At 41.3% G+C, this 17,711-nt stretch overlaps 2 protein-coding genes across 9 annotated transcripts in view; one reads left to right on the top strand and one right to left on the bottom strand.

The window, feature by feature from the left end:
• Nucleotides 1–78: 78 nt before the first annotated feature.
• On the top strand, nucleotides 79–15,280 carry arhgap22a (Rho GTPase activating protein 22a). Of its 2 annotated transcripts, XM_079363425.1 has the most exons (11): nucleotides 79–501; nucleotides 622–723; nucleotides 6,612–6,808; nucleotides 8,604–8,691; nucleotides 10,580–10,708; nucleotides 11,125–11,335; nucleotides 11,429–11,561; nucleotides 11,691–11,764; nucleotides 12,188–12,309; nucleotides 12,651–13,668; nucleotides 13,753–15,280. In XM_079363425.1, the coding sequence occupies exons 1-11, from the start codon at nucleotides 372–374 to the stop codon at nucleotides 13,970–13,972; spliced, it is 2,424 nt and encodes an 807-aa protein (XP_079219551.1). In that variant the 5' UTR covers nucleotides 79–371; the 3' UTR covers nucleotides 13,973–15,280. The 2 variants fall into 2 exon arrangements, with proteins under 2 accessions (XP_079219551.1, XP_079219552.1); XM_079363426.1 differs by lacking the exons at nucleotides 79–501; nucleotides 622–723 and adding an exon at nucleotides 1,577–2,589.
• The window catches only part of mapk8a (mitogen-activated protein kinase 8a), a 15,672-nt gene continuing 12,661 nt past the window's right edge, over nucleotides 14,701–17,711 (bottom strand). For 6 of the 7 annotated variants that reach the window (XM_079363429.1, XM_079363430.1, XM_079363431.1 and 3 more), the window contains exon 12: nucleotides 14,701–17,677. In XM_079363429.1, the coding sequence (XP_079219555.1) occupies nucleotides 17,499–17,677 (179 nt within the window). In that variant the 3' untranslated portion in view covers nucleotides 14,701–17,498. Of the gene's footprint in view, nucleotides 17,683–17,711 lie in introns of all 7 variants that reach the window. The other variant, XM_079363435.1, reaches the window with a different exon arrangement.

Genomic DNA, 17,711 nt, shown 5'->3' with positions numbered 1-17,711 from the left:
TGTTGTACTTTATTGAAAGAAACTCTGACCCCCAATCCGGACTTCCATGTGCAATTCACAACCAGTCAGAAAATTGCTTTTACCCTGGTGTAAGGCAGTAAAATGTACAGTAATAATAAAATCTGCAGAAACTCACAATATCTTTTAATAAGTCAGCAGTTTTCACTTCTCCAACAAGACAGCTCACTTCCTCACGGAGCGAGACTCAGAAGAAGGAGGACAGCAGGAAAGTATCGCACAGATGTCTTTTATTTCTATGCAAATGCAAACGTATCACAGCAGCAGCTGTTTGGGACTCTGATGCTTTCTCGTGCAGCGCAGAGAGTCTGGCTCCAAAGGGAGAGTCGTCTGGTCTGCCCGTTCGAGATGACATGGCAAGTAATGCTTGCATGACTGTCTTTATTTCCTTCCTTCTATCACAGTCTGTTCACATCAGCATTCTCCAGAGGCACTTCATTTTTGTCTTAATGATGGCAGCCATAGTAGTCCATTCTCTATGGGGTATGTGGATTTGTTTTCTGAGTGATTAACAAATAAGGAGAGCACTGAGATAACAGTGTTGCCATTGTTTTGACCAGGTTTGCCTGTGCATGTGTGTGTGTGTGTGTGTTGTGGCTCCAGAAATGGCTCCAGTGGAGAAGGAGAGACTGCGTGCAGACGGGTTCACAACCATGAAACCATCCTCGTCTTCTCTGACCAGGGACAACATCAAGGAACTTGCAGGTAAAGCTCAGTTTTCTGTCAGTTTTTGTTACAATATTACAGTTTTTTAACCTTAAGATCCACTTACCTGTGTTTACCTCGTCTCTCTGTTTGAGCTCTTCTTCGACTACCAATCGATCACTTCCTATTTTGAAAGTATGAAGAGTTAGACAAATATTAACTAACTAACTACTCCATAAAGCCTGAGGTAGACTGTATAATATCACTGATCTTTATGTGGGCCGAGCAGGTCTAGTTTGAAGGAAGTGCAGTCCTTTTTTTTTTTCCTTCAATTTTAAGGGAGTAGTGAACTACAAGTAAATGAACTCTCTGCTGATAATATCCGATTTAAAATGAATCTTACTTACTTTCAGAGGGACTCAACATTACGTTTTTGAATTCTTTTTGGAGATGATGAATCTCTTTGCATCTCGGTTTTTATGAAAAGCCCCATAGATTAGCTCCGTTTATGATGTGCTTGTGTTTTAAGTGTGTGGACACTGTGATGTCAGCTCATTGGACTGTTTCTATTTTATTTCCAATCAGAACATGTGAATCAAACCTTTTGAATTTACACAACAAACTCTCATGTTTTTCATAACTGCTGTTACTAACTCAGAGATCGAGTTCAATGATTTTTGAGAAGTCATCAGGCCGGGGCTTCGGTTTGGCTCCGGTGATGGAGCAGGTTCTCCGTGTAAAGAAGACACTGTATATACCTCGTCACTGGATGTGGTGTCAATTCCTGATCAGCATTGTATTTGTTGCATGTCATCCCCACATCTCTCCCCGTATTTCCTGTCTCTCTCAAACTGTCCGATCTAACAAAAGAGAGAGTAAAAAAAAAAACAAGTTGACCGTCTATAACTGAGAAGTACCTGATGTCTTTCAAAGCACCTTCTCCAATACCGGTTTTCTCTCCTAGCAGTGACTCTGTGCTGCATTTCAGTCTCATCCAGCCACTTAAATTGCAGCATTTATCTGCTTTATCACATCCACAACAACCCCACCAGGCAGAATAGGGACAAGAACATCACACCCTTGAGTGTTGTGGCTTCTCCATACTGAGTGACTGAGCAGTGTGGCATTCCCCTTACACTTTAAATCTTAGTCTGCATGAGTCAGGATTTTAAATTCTGAGAGTTTAGTAAGTTTAAATTGACTGTGTGTGTGTGCGCGCAACATTTTTGTGGGTACAGACACACTTCATAGCTGGAATAGTGTCAATTAAATCTGATGTATTGATCTGAGGTTGTACTTCCAAGACCATAATCAAATCCTTCTGAGCAAACAGCTGGATGGATTGTCAAGACTTTGTGAAAATCGAAGTAGAGCTAATGTAGAGAATTAGTTGACAAGACAGAGGACACACAGCCAGACATATTTATAGACGGTGAGAAATTGATACTGAGAGTGTGCAGCAGCAGGCAGAGAGAGAGGGAGAGAGAGAGAGAGAGAGAGAGAAAGAAAGAGAGAGAGAGTGGGCAGGGCTCGAGGTATGTGAGAACAACAGCACGCCGGACCAGTGGGACAGAGAGGGGGGAGTGAGATGAGAGTAAGGAGGGGAGGAAGAGGAGAGTGTGTGGTTAAGTGCTTGTAAGTGTGCATGCATGAGTGTGTGTGAGTGAGTCTGTACACGAGACGGTGTCCAGGAGGAAGACAGTGAGCCGGCGAGAGAGAGAGAGAGAGGGAGAGAGAGGGATGCTCGGAGAGGATGAGGAGTAACAGGGCGAGGCAGCAGCAGCGCAAGAGTGTGTGTGTGTGTGTGTGTGTGTGTGTGTGAGAGGAATAGTGTGTGAACAGAGGGATGCAGTCATGTCTCTGTGAGAGGGAGCAGCACAGCAACCGTAACCATGCTCAGCCCAAAGATAAAGCAGGCACGCCGGGGTAAGCACAGTCCCTCCTCCTTTTTCTCTCCATCCCACCTCGCTGCTCCATCACTTTCTTCCCTCTCTGCAGTCCACCTTTTTTTTCTTTTCTTCTCTTTCTACGTCAGCGGAGCTCCATCAGTCCTTCTGTCTTTGTGATAACGTGTCATCTATACTGCTGTCACTGCTTTCATTGATAAGAACATACAAAGGTGTAACAACGCCATGTTGCTGCTGCTGTCATTCTGTGTCCCACTGCCCACTATTACCAGAAATGACCTGAGGGTTTTTTTTTTTTGTTTTTTTTTGCATGATTTGAAGAGTTGCAGGATTATTCTGTGTCGTCTGGGTGATGTCATACTTCCTTTCTCTTGGATACACCCTGCTTATTCCTTGTAGAATTGATCCTGATGGTTGTAGTAAATATGGCTGCTGGCACATCCTGGCATGTTCACACCTGAACACATGACTACAGCTCTATTTATTCAGGCGTTATTGGGTTAATTTTCAGCTGAGCAGGTGACAGATAGATCAGAGGTTGTGTGACAGGAATGCAGGGCTCTCTCGGCTCCCATAAATTGCAACAGCTGACTGTCAAACATAGTGCCTCTAACGCGGGTTAAAATCCACTTGCACCCAGCGATGTCGGGACACCACACATGCATGCCTCTCACATGACTTCGTGAGGATGGATAAAGAAGCTGTAAATCAGGGCAACAACTCCTGAAAGTGAGACTATCATAATCCAGAGCATAAATACTTGCTGGACTCTTCATAGCAGGTGGTTTCTTTTGACAACAGAGATGAACTATTTCAGACGTCTTTTGGGAGGCGAGACTGTTTCAGACTTATCTCAAGGAGAAATACAGATTTAAAGGAGGAGTATCCATAAGGCTTTTCATCCTGAGAGGAAACTAAAGACATTAACATTTTTAAAACTCCTGTCAGGAACGTTGTGTTTGTGTCCCCTGTGGACAAAGCAGTACAGTCTCTGTGATGATTTGTCCTGTGTGCATGTGTAAGTGGGGGCTGAATTGTGGTAGCACTGTTTTTCCCGTTTAGAAGACACTACTGGACAGAGGCCTTTCTGTGTGGAGTTTGCATGTTCCCCTTCATGTATGCATGGGTTCACACAGGACACTCCAGCTTCCTACTAAAAAGATGTCCAAACCCATGGCTGGTAGTCCGTCTTGTGATTGAATGGCAACCAGTCCAAAGTGAACCCTCCTCTCACCAAAATGACACCTGGGATCAGCTCCAGCTTCTCACAACCCCAAACAAGATAAGCTGGTTGTGGTGGATGGTTGTGTAAGTGATGTTTTTGAGGAAGAAGATATGCCCACATACTCTATTCGGAAATGAGCATCAGAAGAAGACCTGTGGTCGAAACTTATTCAAAATTCATGGATTTAAAAAATAATAATTGTGGCATTTGAGCATATCTTCCTCCTCAGTCTGCTGATTTTGCACTGCCTATGTAATGTGCTTTTAACTTCCCCTTTTTCTAAATGGTGACTTTAACAAAAAGCCCCAGATTTGATTTTATATATATCTCCTCTTAAATCATGGAAAATACATTAAAAAAAAAAAGCTGTTAATCACTTGATTTGACACCTGTAAGCAGTTACACACATTACTGTGGAAACATGTAAAGCTGTTCAGTCTTGTTGCTGATGGTCTCGTTTGCTTATGTAGCTTATAAAGAGGCATCACTATTTCAGTCTGGTTTAAAACAAGCCCTCCTCACAGGAGCGTTAAGGATTAAGTTAAGATTATATATATATATATATATATATATATATATATATATATATATATATATATATATATATATATATATATAATGAAAATGTCTTTACACTTTCATTCTTCTGTGGAAGTGAACATGATCAGGCAATGTTTTGTTTTGTAGCAGCCTCAGGAACTTTACTTTAATGCGTGTGTGTTTGCCTCTTTTCTCCCCTGGCAGTCATTGTCCTAATCTTGCCTGGTTGTAAAAGCAAGTCTATAAAAGATGACGTGAAGGAGAAAAGCCTCATCTTTCTCAGTCCGAGAGTGCAGCAGCCACTTCAGTTTGCTTGCCACGTTTTGTACACTTGCCATCTCTCATTTGCTGTAATGGTATTTTCTTTTGATTAGATTCCCAGCTCTGCTTCCCTCTGACCCTTTTATGCAGCATCATTCGGGGTGGATTCAAACAGTAGAGCTCTCAGGAGCAGTGAGACGTAAGAGCAGAATCTCAGAGCTGTTAAGTGTGTGGGGAGTCTGAAAGGAAGATGTTGTTGGCGTTTGAGGCTTCTCTCCATTATCTGTGCTGCTGAGGAACTGTTAATATGAGGACTTTCCAGTGAATAGTGAACAGTTTTAGTCATCTTTATCATTTTAGTGTTAAATATTGTCAAATTTTTTTTGATGATGTTGAGTTAAGTTTGACTGTTTACCATGTTTATTATACAGATTTTGCAACACGTCGTATGAAGATATACTTTATCGATTAATTATTAGACCAACGTGCTTCAGCTTGTGGCCTTCATCAGGGTCATCCAAATGGATGGATGACCCTGAGGCCACAATCAGAACTGCATCAGTCTTATTTGTTAATAAAGTTGATCTTCATACTACAAGTGTTGCTGGAGCTTTTTGACCAAGCCGTTCACTCTTCATGCTCTTTGGTAGTTGGTGAAGTTGTACCAGAAAATCCCACACTAATATACTCATTACAATATACTTTAGTAATCCCATTTATATGTCATCAAAGAAAATGAAAAATAATACAACTCATACGTTGAGAGGGCAAAACACTAGCTGTGGTAGTGTCACTAACCTGGAGGTGGGGTCACTGCCTTTTGTGATGTCATGAAGGAAGAATCTCCAAATGGCCTGTTTGAGCAGAGGATGGACTTTTCTCCTAATTTGTGGGTTTTAGGACAGGCTAGGGACACATATTAGTGTTAGAATAAAGGTTGTTTATTTCAAGTGTATTTTGCACATTATCCTTTAATGATAAATAAGATCTTGTTTATGATTCAGAGGGGCCATTTCATACATGACTATCAATAATCATATAGTGGCAGAATCGTAATTTATTGGATATGAGGCCGTACACGTTGAATAACAATACTTCCTGATACGAATTACAATTTTGATCTTTGTACATGACTAGGTCTTCACTGAGTATAAAAGAGGAACCAGCTCCCCTTTGAGATTTCCTGCCTCTATATTTTACAAGATGATCAGAATAAGGAAATGTCTGCCGTATTTATAGATCCCGTTCTAACAGTTTTATTAACATCAGTTTCAGGTGGTTTCATTTCTTGTATTCCTGCAAATACAGAAAATGCAGGAAAGGGTAAAAATAAAATGAGGAGTCTGGACAGAGAGCTGATAAACAAGATAGAGAAGGGAAACCATCGAGTAATTTCAGCCCAGGCTCTTGCATATACTTTCCCTGCTGTCCTCAGCAGAAACCAAGATGCAATTAACGGGAGAAAAAGATGGCATTGATTTCTCTCACTCCTCCCTCTCTGCGTTCTGTTTATCTCCTTCTTTCTCTCTCCCAATGACTCCCCAGGGAGCGCTCTACTGTCGCTGTTTTCACTCTGCACCTTTAGCATACGTACCTATGCTAATACAAAACCCCTGCTATAGTTAAAGCAGAACCTGACCCAAAGCAACAGTTCCTCTGTGCACAGAGGTGAAAATTGAAAAAATATATGACTTTATTAATATCTGAAACGTACAGTATATCTTAATAAAAAAGATGGATGGGCTGTCATCTTAAAGGAGGATGTCGTTGCTGCAAAATGGAGGCCAAGCCTGCGGGAAGACTTACTTAAGAGGGAATCTGGATGCATGGTCAAGCCTGTCAGCTTATCTGTACCTGAGGGAGACTGCTGGAAATAATGATTTAGGATTTCAATCTTCATGAATTTTTAGAGCACAGCAGAACAACAAAGACATACAATCTCCAAATAATATTACTCTCATTCTGCTGGTCTTACCTTTCAAAATCTGCTTGTGTGTGTGTGTGTGTCCATGCAGCACGGTCCAAGAGCATGGTGCTCGGAGAGCTGACCAGGGTCTCCAGGCCCTGCTCTCCTCTGGACCAGGAGAAAGCTCTGAAGGCCGGCTGGCTGAAGAGACAGCGGAGCATCATGAAAAACTGGCAGCTGCGTTGGTTTGTCCTCAGGAACGAAGCTCTGTATTTCTATAAGGACCAGGATGAAACCAAGGCACAGGTACAAAAGTATACATGGACATGCATACAAAGTGATTCCTGATGCACTGCTGCTTGGATTAACTCTAAAAAAAAAAAAAAAAAAAAAAGAAACCACTCCAGAATCCAAATCAAATGATCCTGACTAGTATTTTCTCTAAAGGTTCTGTTCATCAGTATTCTTCATAGACTGTCGAATACATCTAAGAAGTAGACGTATAGCCTTTGGTTTCTTGAGTGAAGCAAATGCAGAAGTGCCTTAAACCTGCAGTCCTCCTGATGGCCAGTAGGGGGTGACTCCACTTGTTGCAAAAAGAGATTGGATTTGATAAAAAAAAAAAAAAAAACTAGAAGGGAAATTCCCCAGTTTGTTTATAATCTAATTGAACTTTTTGGGGTTTTAGTCAAAATCACTAGTTTCAAAGTCTTTTCAGTACACAATGCTACATTTGTAAATGATTAACCCATTTAAAGTGTCATGAAAATCCAGCTGTAGTCGCTATCACAAAAGTTTATCAAAAGAAATACCAGAAAGTGTGTCGAACCTGTTGTCTAATTATGATCTTCTGGTTTAAAAAACAACACTATTCCAAATGGCAAAAAGTAAAAACTTGAGGCTTCTAAGTGTTTTTTAAACAGCTTGATGTTCATTTGTCCACGCTACTATGGATGGTGTAATAACGTGTATCCACTTTGGGTGGGATTCGTCAAAGACCCAACAATAGCAAATTATCACAAAAAGCTTTGTCATGGTACTCTAATTTGACGATATCATTCACTCTGTGAATCATCAGTTATTATAATTATACAAAATGCAAAGAGTTACCTTATTTCAATTGCAAGGTATCTCGTTAAAGGAATTATCAGCCAATATAAGTTTGTAAAAAAAGTCAGTCAAATAAAGTCGAATAATTATTACAGATATTTGGGAAACAATGCAGAGATTAGAATGAGGATTACTCTTTTACATTTAATTCAATTTGTAATGTTTCTGCTATAAAGTCTTTTATAAAACACTGATACTTTGTGCGTCTCGAAATATTGCTATATATATATATATATATATATATATATATATAGTGTTTAATGTCGAGTTTCCCTGCTCGCTGAGAATCTACCCTGTTAACCAAAGAAGTCAATTATGGCAGGTGACATAATGTCAAAACTTCTAAAAGAGCAGTCCAAACAAATGGGTGACAGTTTCTTTACTTCCATTTCTTTTATCTTACCACACTTTGTAAATATCTTATTGCTGCATTGAAATAAGGAGACGTTGTGCATTTTGACTTTGTTTTTTAGAGCTGCAGTTATCCTGGCGTATCTCGTGTCAATCTTTTAGTGGATAAAATTATCTAATAATCTTTTACATAAAAAACATCCCCCAGAGTCTGTATGGATGTCACAGTATGTTGTTATTGCCTTTACACACTCTGATAATCTGGTAACGTGCTGTCCTATGGTTCCCCTGTATGCACTTAACACGTGACCTTAAGGCTCCTTTATGTCGGAAAGATCAAAAATGCAAGTACATCAGGAAGCGCCGTGGGGATAAAAAGATGAAGAGATTTTTCCCTGAGTCATTCCTCCCTCTATCATCATAACCTCTCTCTGTTGGACGGACGCCCGGAGTGGCCCACTGTTCTCAGAGCTCCATAATGTTCAACATGCACTACACATCCAAGTCCAGAACCACTAATTGATTTCTTGTTTGGCTCTTGAAAGGCCGTTGATGGGGGATGTTTTCCTCTTGCCTTGTCTGCCCGTCTGTCAGTTTGTCTATCAGCCAATCACACGCCTTCGTCTCCCTACTCTCGCAGGGTTGTATTCCTCTCCAGGGCAGTCAGGTCAACGAGCTGCCTGCCAATCAGGACGAGCCTGGTCGTCATCCGTTTGAGATTGTTCCAGGTGAGTTGGCACGGTGACAACTCTGTAACGTGAGGAAGCGAGTGAGTCTTGTTCATGAGATGCTGAACCTGCTGTTTAGTACTGAGTGCCAACATTAAAATCCCTGACTTTATTTAAAATTGTTTTGATTATATTATTACTTTCGGGGTTTAGGATCCATTATCATGCAGTATTGATGAAAAACCTCTTGATAGCATGATTAGGGGCAGAAGAATGGACTGCATGTACATAAGTCAGAGGGACTGCTCCAAAGAAAGAAAGAAAGAAGATAAAAATAGAAAGTTGCTCTTCGATAGACGTGCAGATAAGACTCTGTGATTTAAGACTATTTGCATAATATTTTTTGTTCTTCCAATGAATATCATCTTGGTTCACAACATCATAGATCACGCTCCCTCATCTAAAGGGACACCACTGCTCTGTTGTTCCACTAGCTGTGCAGATCCGACATGGATCATTACTGCAGCAGGTATTACCTATGGCAGGACAACCCAATTGTGGCGTTTGGAACATTTTTCTTATAATTTTGATTATGATTAAAAAGGAGGATGTATGGTAAAAAATACTTCAGGCTGTCTTATATGTGTCATTTAAAAACAGATTAAGTGCATATTAGAAAATGTCTACATCTTTATGATCTATTTGTACGTGTTTCCCCCCTCGTTCTGCTGCATTGCCTCTGCGTTTAGTGATCTGCAGGATATACATACACATATAGTACATACAACACACACATACTCACACCTCACCTGTGTGCAGAACTGCATGAATGTCAGCAGATTTAGCAGCTGCAGCAGAGCCATTGTGGTAGAAGATACACTGCATCATTAGCACATGTGGTCAGAATGAACTGTTAGTCCATTTTAAGTTTCTATTAATTTACCATAAAATCACTAATAGAGGGCTGCATTTGTTTTCATCCCTAAGGTATCAGTTTACCTTTTAAACACGAAACTTTCAATTTTTTTGTTAAATGCATCTTGAAATTCTCCAGCTAGAATTTTTTTTTCATGCTATCTCACTTTACTTCATATTTCACTGCAGCCACTTTTATTTCAAAGTGCAATGAAAAAACAACTTTGAGGGTCATGGGGGGAAAAAAGCTAATTTGGGTAAATAACCTTGAAGTTGTAGTTCTGTGAAAATAAATACCCATCAGATTACATAGGGAACATTGGCAGCATTATAGGGATAAAGAGATCAAATAGATCTATCAATTTATAGATAGATAGATGTTTTTTTGGAAAACTAGAAACTAAAAGGACACAGAGGGAGAGGTCTGAAAGACTTAAGAGTGAGAGGCATGGTGCAGTAGTGTCCACAGGGAACACCACTTTTTCTGGGTCAGTTCTCTCACACATAACACACCTTGCACCACTGTGCAGGACTCTTCTAATGCAGCTACTCGTATATGGCTAACTCAGAAAGGATTTTGCAAGCCCTAAAAAATCTACTCACAAACAACTCTTGGTTTTTCAAATTGGTTTATTACGATTAATTAAGTGCGTTGAATGAGTAGCAGCTTTGGTGCTTTATCACATCTGGAACTGTGCCTCTGTAAAGAAACCATAAAGTCACTTTAAAAGGAGAAGTTTCAGATAGTTACATCAAAGCTGAACTGAAATGTCAATCTCAAATGTCAAACTGTTGGGATCAAGCTGTGAGCGGACAGGAAGGGGAGGCAGAGCTGCATGAGGACACTTTGAACTCACCAGGGGTGTTGGAGCTTCATAAGGTTATTAAAAAATAGATGGTAGCACTAGTTAGTAAAACCCTCTTCTTAACTCTTATACTTTTCACAACCACCACTTTGAACTATGATTGTTACTTATCTTAGTCATGTTCCTTTTTGATCCAGAGACTGATGATAGATTGTTGTACTTTTTAGGGGGTACTGGAGAAAAGGACCGGACTGGTATGAGCCACGAATCATACCTGCTGATGGCCAACTCTCAGAGCGACATGGAGGAATGGGTCAGAGCCATACGTAGAGTCATATGGGCTCCACTCGGAGGAGGTGTGAGTCACAAATGTCTACACAAAGCACAATTTAAGCAATTTTGCTAATACAATAAGTGTATCCTGTACCATATTTCCTACATGCTTTGTACAGATTCTCATACTTAGACTTCATTTTTGAACCCTTAAAATAAAAATGCAACATCAAAATCTCTATAGTATACACTTTTGGACAAGGTCAAATAAGTTGACATGTGGGGGTAATTATTGTGGTATCTTGTTGGTTCATTCACTAGCGTACTCTTTATTACCATGATGCATTTCAGGCAGTATTGTAGGCCCTTCCAGTGCTGATATTGGTAACAGAGGAACAAATAAATATTAAATATTTAAAGAGTGGAGAATCCAAACTCTTAAAATAAAAATGTTTAATAATAACAATTAAGAACTGATTTATCTGTTTTTTTTCTGCAGGTGTCTTTGGGCAGCACCTAGAGGAGACCATGTTGTACGAGGCCCAGTGTGGCCCTCAGCGGCTGGTCCCCGTGCTGGTTGAACAGTGTGTCTGTTTTATACGGGAACATGGGCTCGAGGAGGAGGGCCTTTTCAGGGCCCCTGGGCAGACCAATCACGTTCGAGAGCTGCAGGATGCAATTGACCGGGGCGAGAAGCCAGTGTTTGACAGGTGACACAGCAAAAACAAGCATTTGGTCTTTAGCAGCATGCTAAATTATGAGCAACGCTAGAGTACTCTCTATATACTCTGTGTTTCTTACAGTACCACAGATGTCCACACAGTGGCGTCGCTGTTAAAGCTGTACATTCGGGAGCTGCCAGAGCCAATAATCCCATTCTCCAAATACACACAGTTCCTCTCCTGTGCTCAGCTTCTTACCAAGGATAAATCAATGGTAATTACACGTCTTTCTAACACTTTCCTGCAATATCCTAAAATCTTAGTTAAATTCTCCTTGTTGGATCTTATTCAAGTAAATGTTTACAGAAAACCCTCCTTTTAACATTTTGTTTCTTCATTAAAGGGTATCTCAGAGCTAGGAAAACAGGTGAAATCTCTTCCTCAGGTCAACTACAACCTCCTTAGATACATCTGCAGGTGAGTGAACACGCTCTGCTGTCTATTAAACTGTATAGCAGTTAACGCACCAATGCAGCTCTGATGGTATTTATAATTATTCCAATTTCCAAATCACTGTTAGATGATTGAGTTTTTGACACGCTGACATTCAAGGGAAACAACATTTAATACACCCACACACTCGTCATCAGGGGAAGTGACATCACGTTGAATGACTCTGAGTGTGTATAATTACATGTCGCCTCTCTCTCTGCAGACTGCATCTATATAGATATCATCAGCTGAGCCCACACACCAGCCAGAACTATGACTCAGCCATCCTATTCATTAGTTTCTTTTTTTACTGCATGAAAAAGAGCTTCTAATATTTCAGCAAAGCAGCCAACACTCGTGATTGTACTTATCTGGAAATATGTTCTCCCTTATGTTCTGTCTGCTCAGGTTTCTTGATGAGGTTCAGTCGCACTCCAATGAGAACAAGATGAGTGTTCAGAATCTGGCTACAGTGTTCGGACCCAATATCCTTCGACCCAGAGTGGAGGATCCAGTTACCATGATGGAGGGTGGGTGATATTGTCAATGTCGATCTGCATCAATAAAAGCTGCATTTCCACTGCGAGAACTTTCCCGAGGGGCGAGGAACTTTTGGATATTTTTAATTCTTGTCTGCTTCAGGGGACCATTGTCTAAATACAGTATGAAGAACCTCTAAAAAGTCCCTCTTCAATGTGTTCTCAGGTATAAAAATATGCGAAATACATTTTGGTTTAAACACCTGGATAAGCCTTTACATGCACGGCACTTGTGGTGGAAATGCAGCATAAACTTGCTTTCCAGTCAACTTGAACAGTTTCATGAAATGTTTCAAGCAAGTGTAACATTGTGCCTATGCACTTTGCAACAGGAAGTTCACAGGTGCAGCACCTGATGACTGTGCTGATCAGTGAACACCTTCAACTTTACCAACGAGAGGAGGCTGAAACTGAGACCAAGACTCTCCCTCAGCAAAAGCAGAGTGCTATCCAGCGGTGTAAGGTGGAATGGCTCTCACAAGAGGACATTGACACCTCAACTCCCTCTGGCCCAGTCGCCAAACCCTCTGAAGAAAAACCTCAATCTACCACTTCCTCTGCAGAGACTAAGCCGACTGCACCGAGTCCTGTTGTGACAAAGGAGAAGAATGAGGATGGTCAGAATGAAGGGAAGCTCATAAGTAAGACAGAGGAGAAAGTGGACGAAAAAGACAACAGTAAAAGTGAAGGGAAAGGTGGAAGTGATGTAGCTGTTAGCCCCAGTAAGCAGTCCAAAGCCCTGCCCTCCTGGAGGACTTCCTTCAAGGGCGGTGCAGCATCTGCAGGGCCGAAGGGAAGGATCGGGGGGTCGGCAGGGGATGTTTCAGCAGCTGGTGGGACCAACTGGCTGATGAATGGCCTGTCGTCTCTCCGAGCTCACAGGCGCACCACCTCATCAGGTGAAAGACTTAAAGACTCGACTCTGTCCCTGAAGGACTCCACACTCTCTCTTAAAGAGACCACTCTTTCAATTAAGGACTCACAGAGAGACTCTGATGAAGACTCTCCTCAAACCTCTCTCTCTCACAGAGTTCTCCTTCAATCCCACAGACTGTCTGCCTACGACAATGTTGCCCCCTCCAGTCTTAGCCTTCCTGCTGACACCTCCTCCCTGTGGACGTCCTTTGAGATCTCATTGGCTGATCCGGAGGGAAGCGATAAGGCGGTAAAATCAGAGCAGAGTCAAGACAGGCCCACAGAGGTGAGGGACAGTACAAGTACTCTGGATCAAAGTGTAATCAGTACGGAGGATGAACTTCCACAAACAAACGAGGATCTCACCAGTAAGCTGGCCGAGCTCAAGCAGGAGCTGAAAAAACAGAGGACGAGCTACGAAACTTGTATTCGCAAGTAAGAATGAATCATTTCCTGTAAAAATTCACCAAGAAAAGAGCATGACCTCTTCTATATAACCTCTTCTATCTTTTCTACAAGGTTGGAAGAGTCCTGCTCTAAGTACCAGGCCCAGGTAAACCGTCTTGAGGAGGAGCTGGACCAGGAGAAGAAGAAGTTTCACATGCTGGAGATCCGATTCAGGAACTCAGAGCGGGCGCATCAAGACGCAGAGAACCGAAACGTTCTCCTCCAGCGAGAGATGGAGGAGTTCTTCAAGACCCTGGGAGATCTGACCACAGGTGCAACAAGGACCAACTAGACCAGACCAACCTTCATCTGGTCCATTAGAGGCAGAGGAGGAGCTTGATTGGTGGGAAGATCAGCCAGCTGCAAAGCTTTGAAGACCAATTACCTCTAGTGCAGTACAACTTACCATCGTGTCCTCTTTAGTATTGCCGTCTTGTGCCTACACTGAGCAGTGCCGGTGCCAAACGAGGCTCCTCTGGACCAAGACCCCTTAATTTACCATTCCCTAAAAACCTGTAATACACCATAGATCATGTAGCTGATTATTTATTGAATAGATAATTATGAATGTGAACATAAATGGCCTTGTACAGTGCCTCGCATAAGTATCCAAAATCTTTTGCATTTATTTTGTTATAAAAATTGTTTTTATAGGGGGTTGTATGTACAGGACCATCATGAAATACTGAATTTTGCTGTAACGTAGAATAAAATATAAACTACTTAAAATGCTTTGCTTATAAAACCATAAAAAATGAGGTTTCAAATATCTGCCTTTAGGTTAACTCATGCCCCCTAAAATCGCCTTCTTTAAATGCTCTTGTTGAATAAATAGTGAAGAGCCCAAAGAACTTGATTTGAAATGTGAGTATGTAACAAGGTAAAAAAGAACGAGGGAGAGGATGCTTATGCAAGGCACTGTACACCAGGAGTGGATTTACCAAAAACACCCTGTTTATTAGTGTGAGAAATAGTATTTGTGAAAAGAAATGTTGAAGTCAAAAAACAACACGTCAGACATTAAAATTCAACTCTTTTATTTGCTGGAGTTGAAGGTAGACAGTTTCCATTTCTGATGTATATAATTAGTCTGTTAGTGAGGCAATTACAGATCCAAAGGCTAAAATGTACACAACTGGCCTTACCCAATCACTCCACAACAGGTAAACTCTGCACTGTCAGTGTTTGTCCGAACCATCAGAAGACTGCAGCATCATCCCAGAAGTGCTGAATGGCTGTCCTTTTATTTCCTCTAAAATGTACCTGCACTAAACCAGATTTGCTCAGAGAAAACTCATGCGTAGTCTATTCTATCTTTTCTATTTTGGAGGAGATAGAGGATGGGGGGGGGGGGGGGGGGGGGGGGGGGACAAGAAGAGGAAGCCACAGCATTGATTTGAGATGTGGCTTAGAAAGGGTTCGGGACATGCGTCACAATCCCCAAAGTGCATTCTGGGAGCTGATGCTTAGGGGGGTGGGGTTACTGTCTGGAGTGCCCAACCATGAAAAAGGGCAAAGGGACAGGTTGGGAATTTGAGCCATCAAATACATCCAAAGGTTATCATGGCAGGTAGCAAATGCCTTTTTCCTGACTCAGAAACTATACATACATCTACAGTCAAATGTACAGATCAAACACTGGCTATACTAACCTATGAGTTATATTGCACAGAAAACAAATAAAAATGAAACAAACCGCATATAAATAGTACTTCTGAATGAAATGTACATTACATACAATAGACGCCTCTGAGCTTGAAATAAATAAATAAATAAATTAGAAATACAGAAAATAACTGGAGTTTTTTTGCATTTCTTTTGAATGATGTGTGCCATGATCAACATACTGTATTGTCTAAAAACCTGTGCATGTGTGAGGTAGAACTCAGAAAGACGCACCACAGAAGAGAGGGGCATCTGCCACGGAGAGGACTGAAAATCAATGAAACTGAGTAAGGGCACTTAAATTAAATATCTTAATATTCAGACAGTTGTGACAAACATCTGAAAGAACCTGCTAGAAGGGTAAAGTGACGAATGTAGACTAAAGCTGCAGAGGTTTTTTGTTTTTTTTTACCTCAGGAACTTTTCCCAGGGACTTTTGAAGGTTCATGACACCTTTTAACCGCCGAGACCTGGGTCAAAATAAAGTCCCAGGAACTTTATTTCACCCACCCAAAAGGTTCCTGCGAGCAGCAGAAATGTACTTTCTGCAAGTATAGGAACTTAAATGCCTTTCTAATTCAAGTACTCAAAACATTCAGGACAATTCTTTCACGTCTGCAGACTATAGACTGTATAAAACGATGGACGACATTACAGATCCCCAAAAGTGGATTTGTCCCTCTTCTGACTAGCTGTACTATGGATCATGACTTCTGCCTCCTTTATGTTTCCAGAAATAAAAAGGCTCGAACTATCGATCGAAGTACTTATTAAACGCATTTTTCTAAAAAACGGTTCTCTAATGCTTTTCTAAGTCTCCCGGTTATTTGATTCTGTGAAGTGGGATATAACGCCGTCACAGCTACGTGGTTCCATTAGCGCTGTGTCCACTAAATTAGCCGAGTACTAACACGTCGAACTCAAAAGTCTTTGAATCCACAACTCAATCTCTGTTCTGATGTAAACCGTGCTGACTTGAGGGATCGTTGCTGTTGATCTCTAACTGTAATGTATGTTTTGTTTTGTTCTCGAGAAATTACTTTTTTTCCCCAACCTCCACATTGGCCGGGTTTGCTGCTTAGTTTTGGTTGGTGAAGGGGGGGAGGGGTATATCAAAACTGTGGCCCAGTCTTCTTCAGAGACTCTGGCTACAAGTTACGTAACCATCGTGTCATCCATCTTTATTTACAGTCACTGCTGCAGACTATTTTGCGTAATCTTCACCGGTCTCTATACCTTGGTAAAAATCCCTTGAAAAGATGTCCCTGAGACTAAACTAGACTAGTTCTGGGTACTTTTGGTGGAAACGCAGCTTCAGTCTCTGGTGACAGCCCTCAAGAGCAGCACTCATTCTAGCCAGTGGTGTGGCCTACATTAACTTGTTACAGCGCTAACAGCAATCACTGGCTCCTCACTTATAGTCACTAACATTCACCCTGTTCTTCTTCATCGAACAAACCATCATCTACAAATGGCATCTACGTAAATAAAAAAAGTTAAATACAGTCAGTTTACAGTATGCTCCAGTAAAAAATAAGAAATTCAGTGTCAGGGCAATAGATCATTTGACTGCTTGTCAAGATGCACACAATCAGAGGTGACGTAATACTAAGAAGTTTCTTGGATACACCAAGGGGACACTTTCTACAAGAAAGATGAGGAACAATATCAAAATAAAATCATTCATTTGGTTCCAAGATGAAGTGTTTTATATTCTACTGCTAAATTTGTGTCATTCAGTTGTCCCTAAAAAAAAAATCAAAACAAATTCAAAAATATACTCAACGAAATACTGCAGCGCTCACAGCACTTTGGACTGTGTAGCAGCAGCTAAGAAACAGCACTGTGTAAAAGTTCACTCAGATCCCTCTCTTTCAACACATACGTCACAGCTTCACATCAAAACATACTCTGATTCTTCGCAGCAAAAATACAGTAATAATGATACAATTTAAACCACAATCATTTACAGCAGTGTGAGGGGAGGGGAAATAAAAACAACCTGTACATTAAAAGCTCTACAAACTAGCATGAGAAGTTCCATTGGCCTAAACCATCTCCCATCATACACACAGATGAGGACAGGTTTTTTAGTGTGTGTGTGTGTGTGTGTGTGTGTGTGTGTGTGTGTGTGTGTGTATTGTATGTGTGCGTTATCTGCAGCAGGCCAGTGCACCCAGAGAGGTGTGGCTGTCCAGGCTGCTGTCTGTTTCAGATGCCATGGTGGGGTCACTGCTCGGGTCAGTGGGCTCTGTGGACATGGACGAGACATCGTTGGCTGAAGACGAGGAGGAGGACGTGGGCTGAGGGGGGCTGTCGATCACTGCTGCACCTGTGCTGCGAAAAACACACGTCAACGCATAGGT

The sequence above is a fragment of the Symphodus melops genome (genome assembly GCF_947650265.1).
Source record: "Symphodus melops genome assembly, chromosome: 15".
NCBI classification, from domain to species: domain Eukaryota; kingdom Metazoa; phylum Chordata; class Actinopteri; order Labriformes; family Labridae; genus Symphodus; species Symphodus melops.
Note: the sequence above shows the minus strand (reverse complement) of the source record. Positions and strands in the feature narration are given on the sequence as shown.

Excerpts from the sequence above, each read along its gene's own strand:
- arhgap22a (XM_079363425.1), top strand. The coding sequence starts at position 372 with ATGGCAAGTAATGCTTGCATGACTGTCTTTATTTCCTTCCTTCTATCA. Across the intron at positions 6,809-8,603 it reads AGGATGAAACCAAGGCACAG|GGTTGTATTCCTCTCCAGGG; the intron begins GTACAAAAGTAT and ends CTACTCTCGCAG. Across the intron at positions 13,669-13,752 it reads TACGAAACTTGTATTCGCAA|GTTGGAAGAGTCCTGCTCTA; the intron begins GTAAGAATGAAT and ends CTTTTCTACAAG.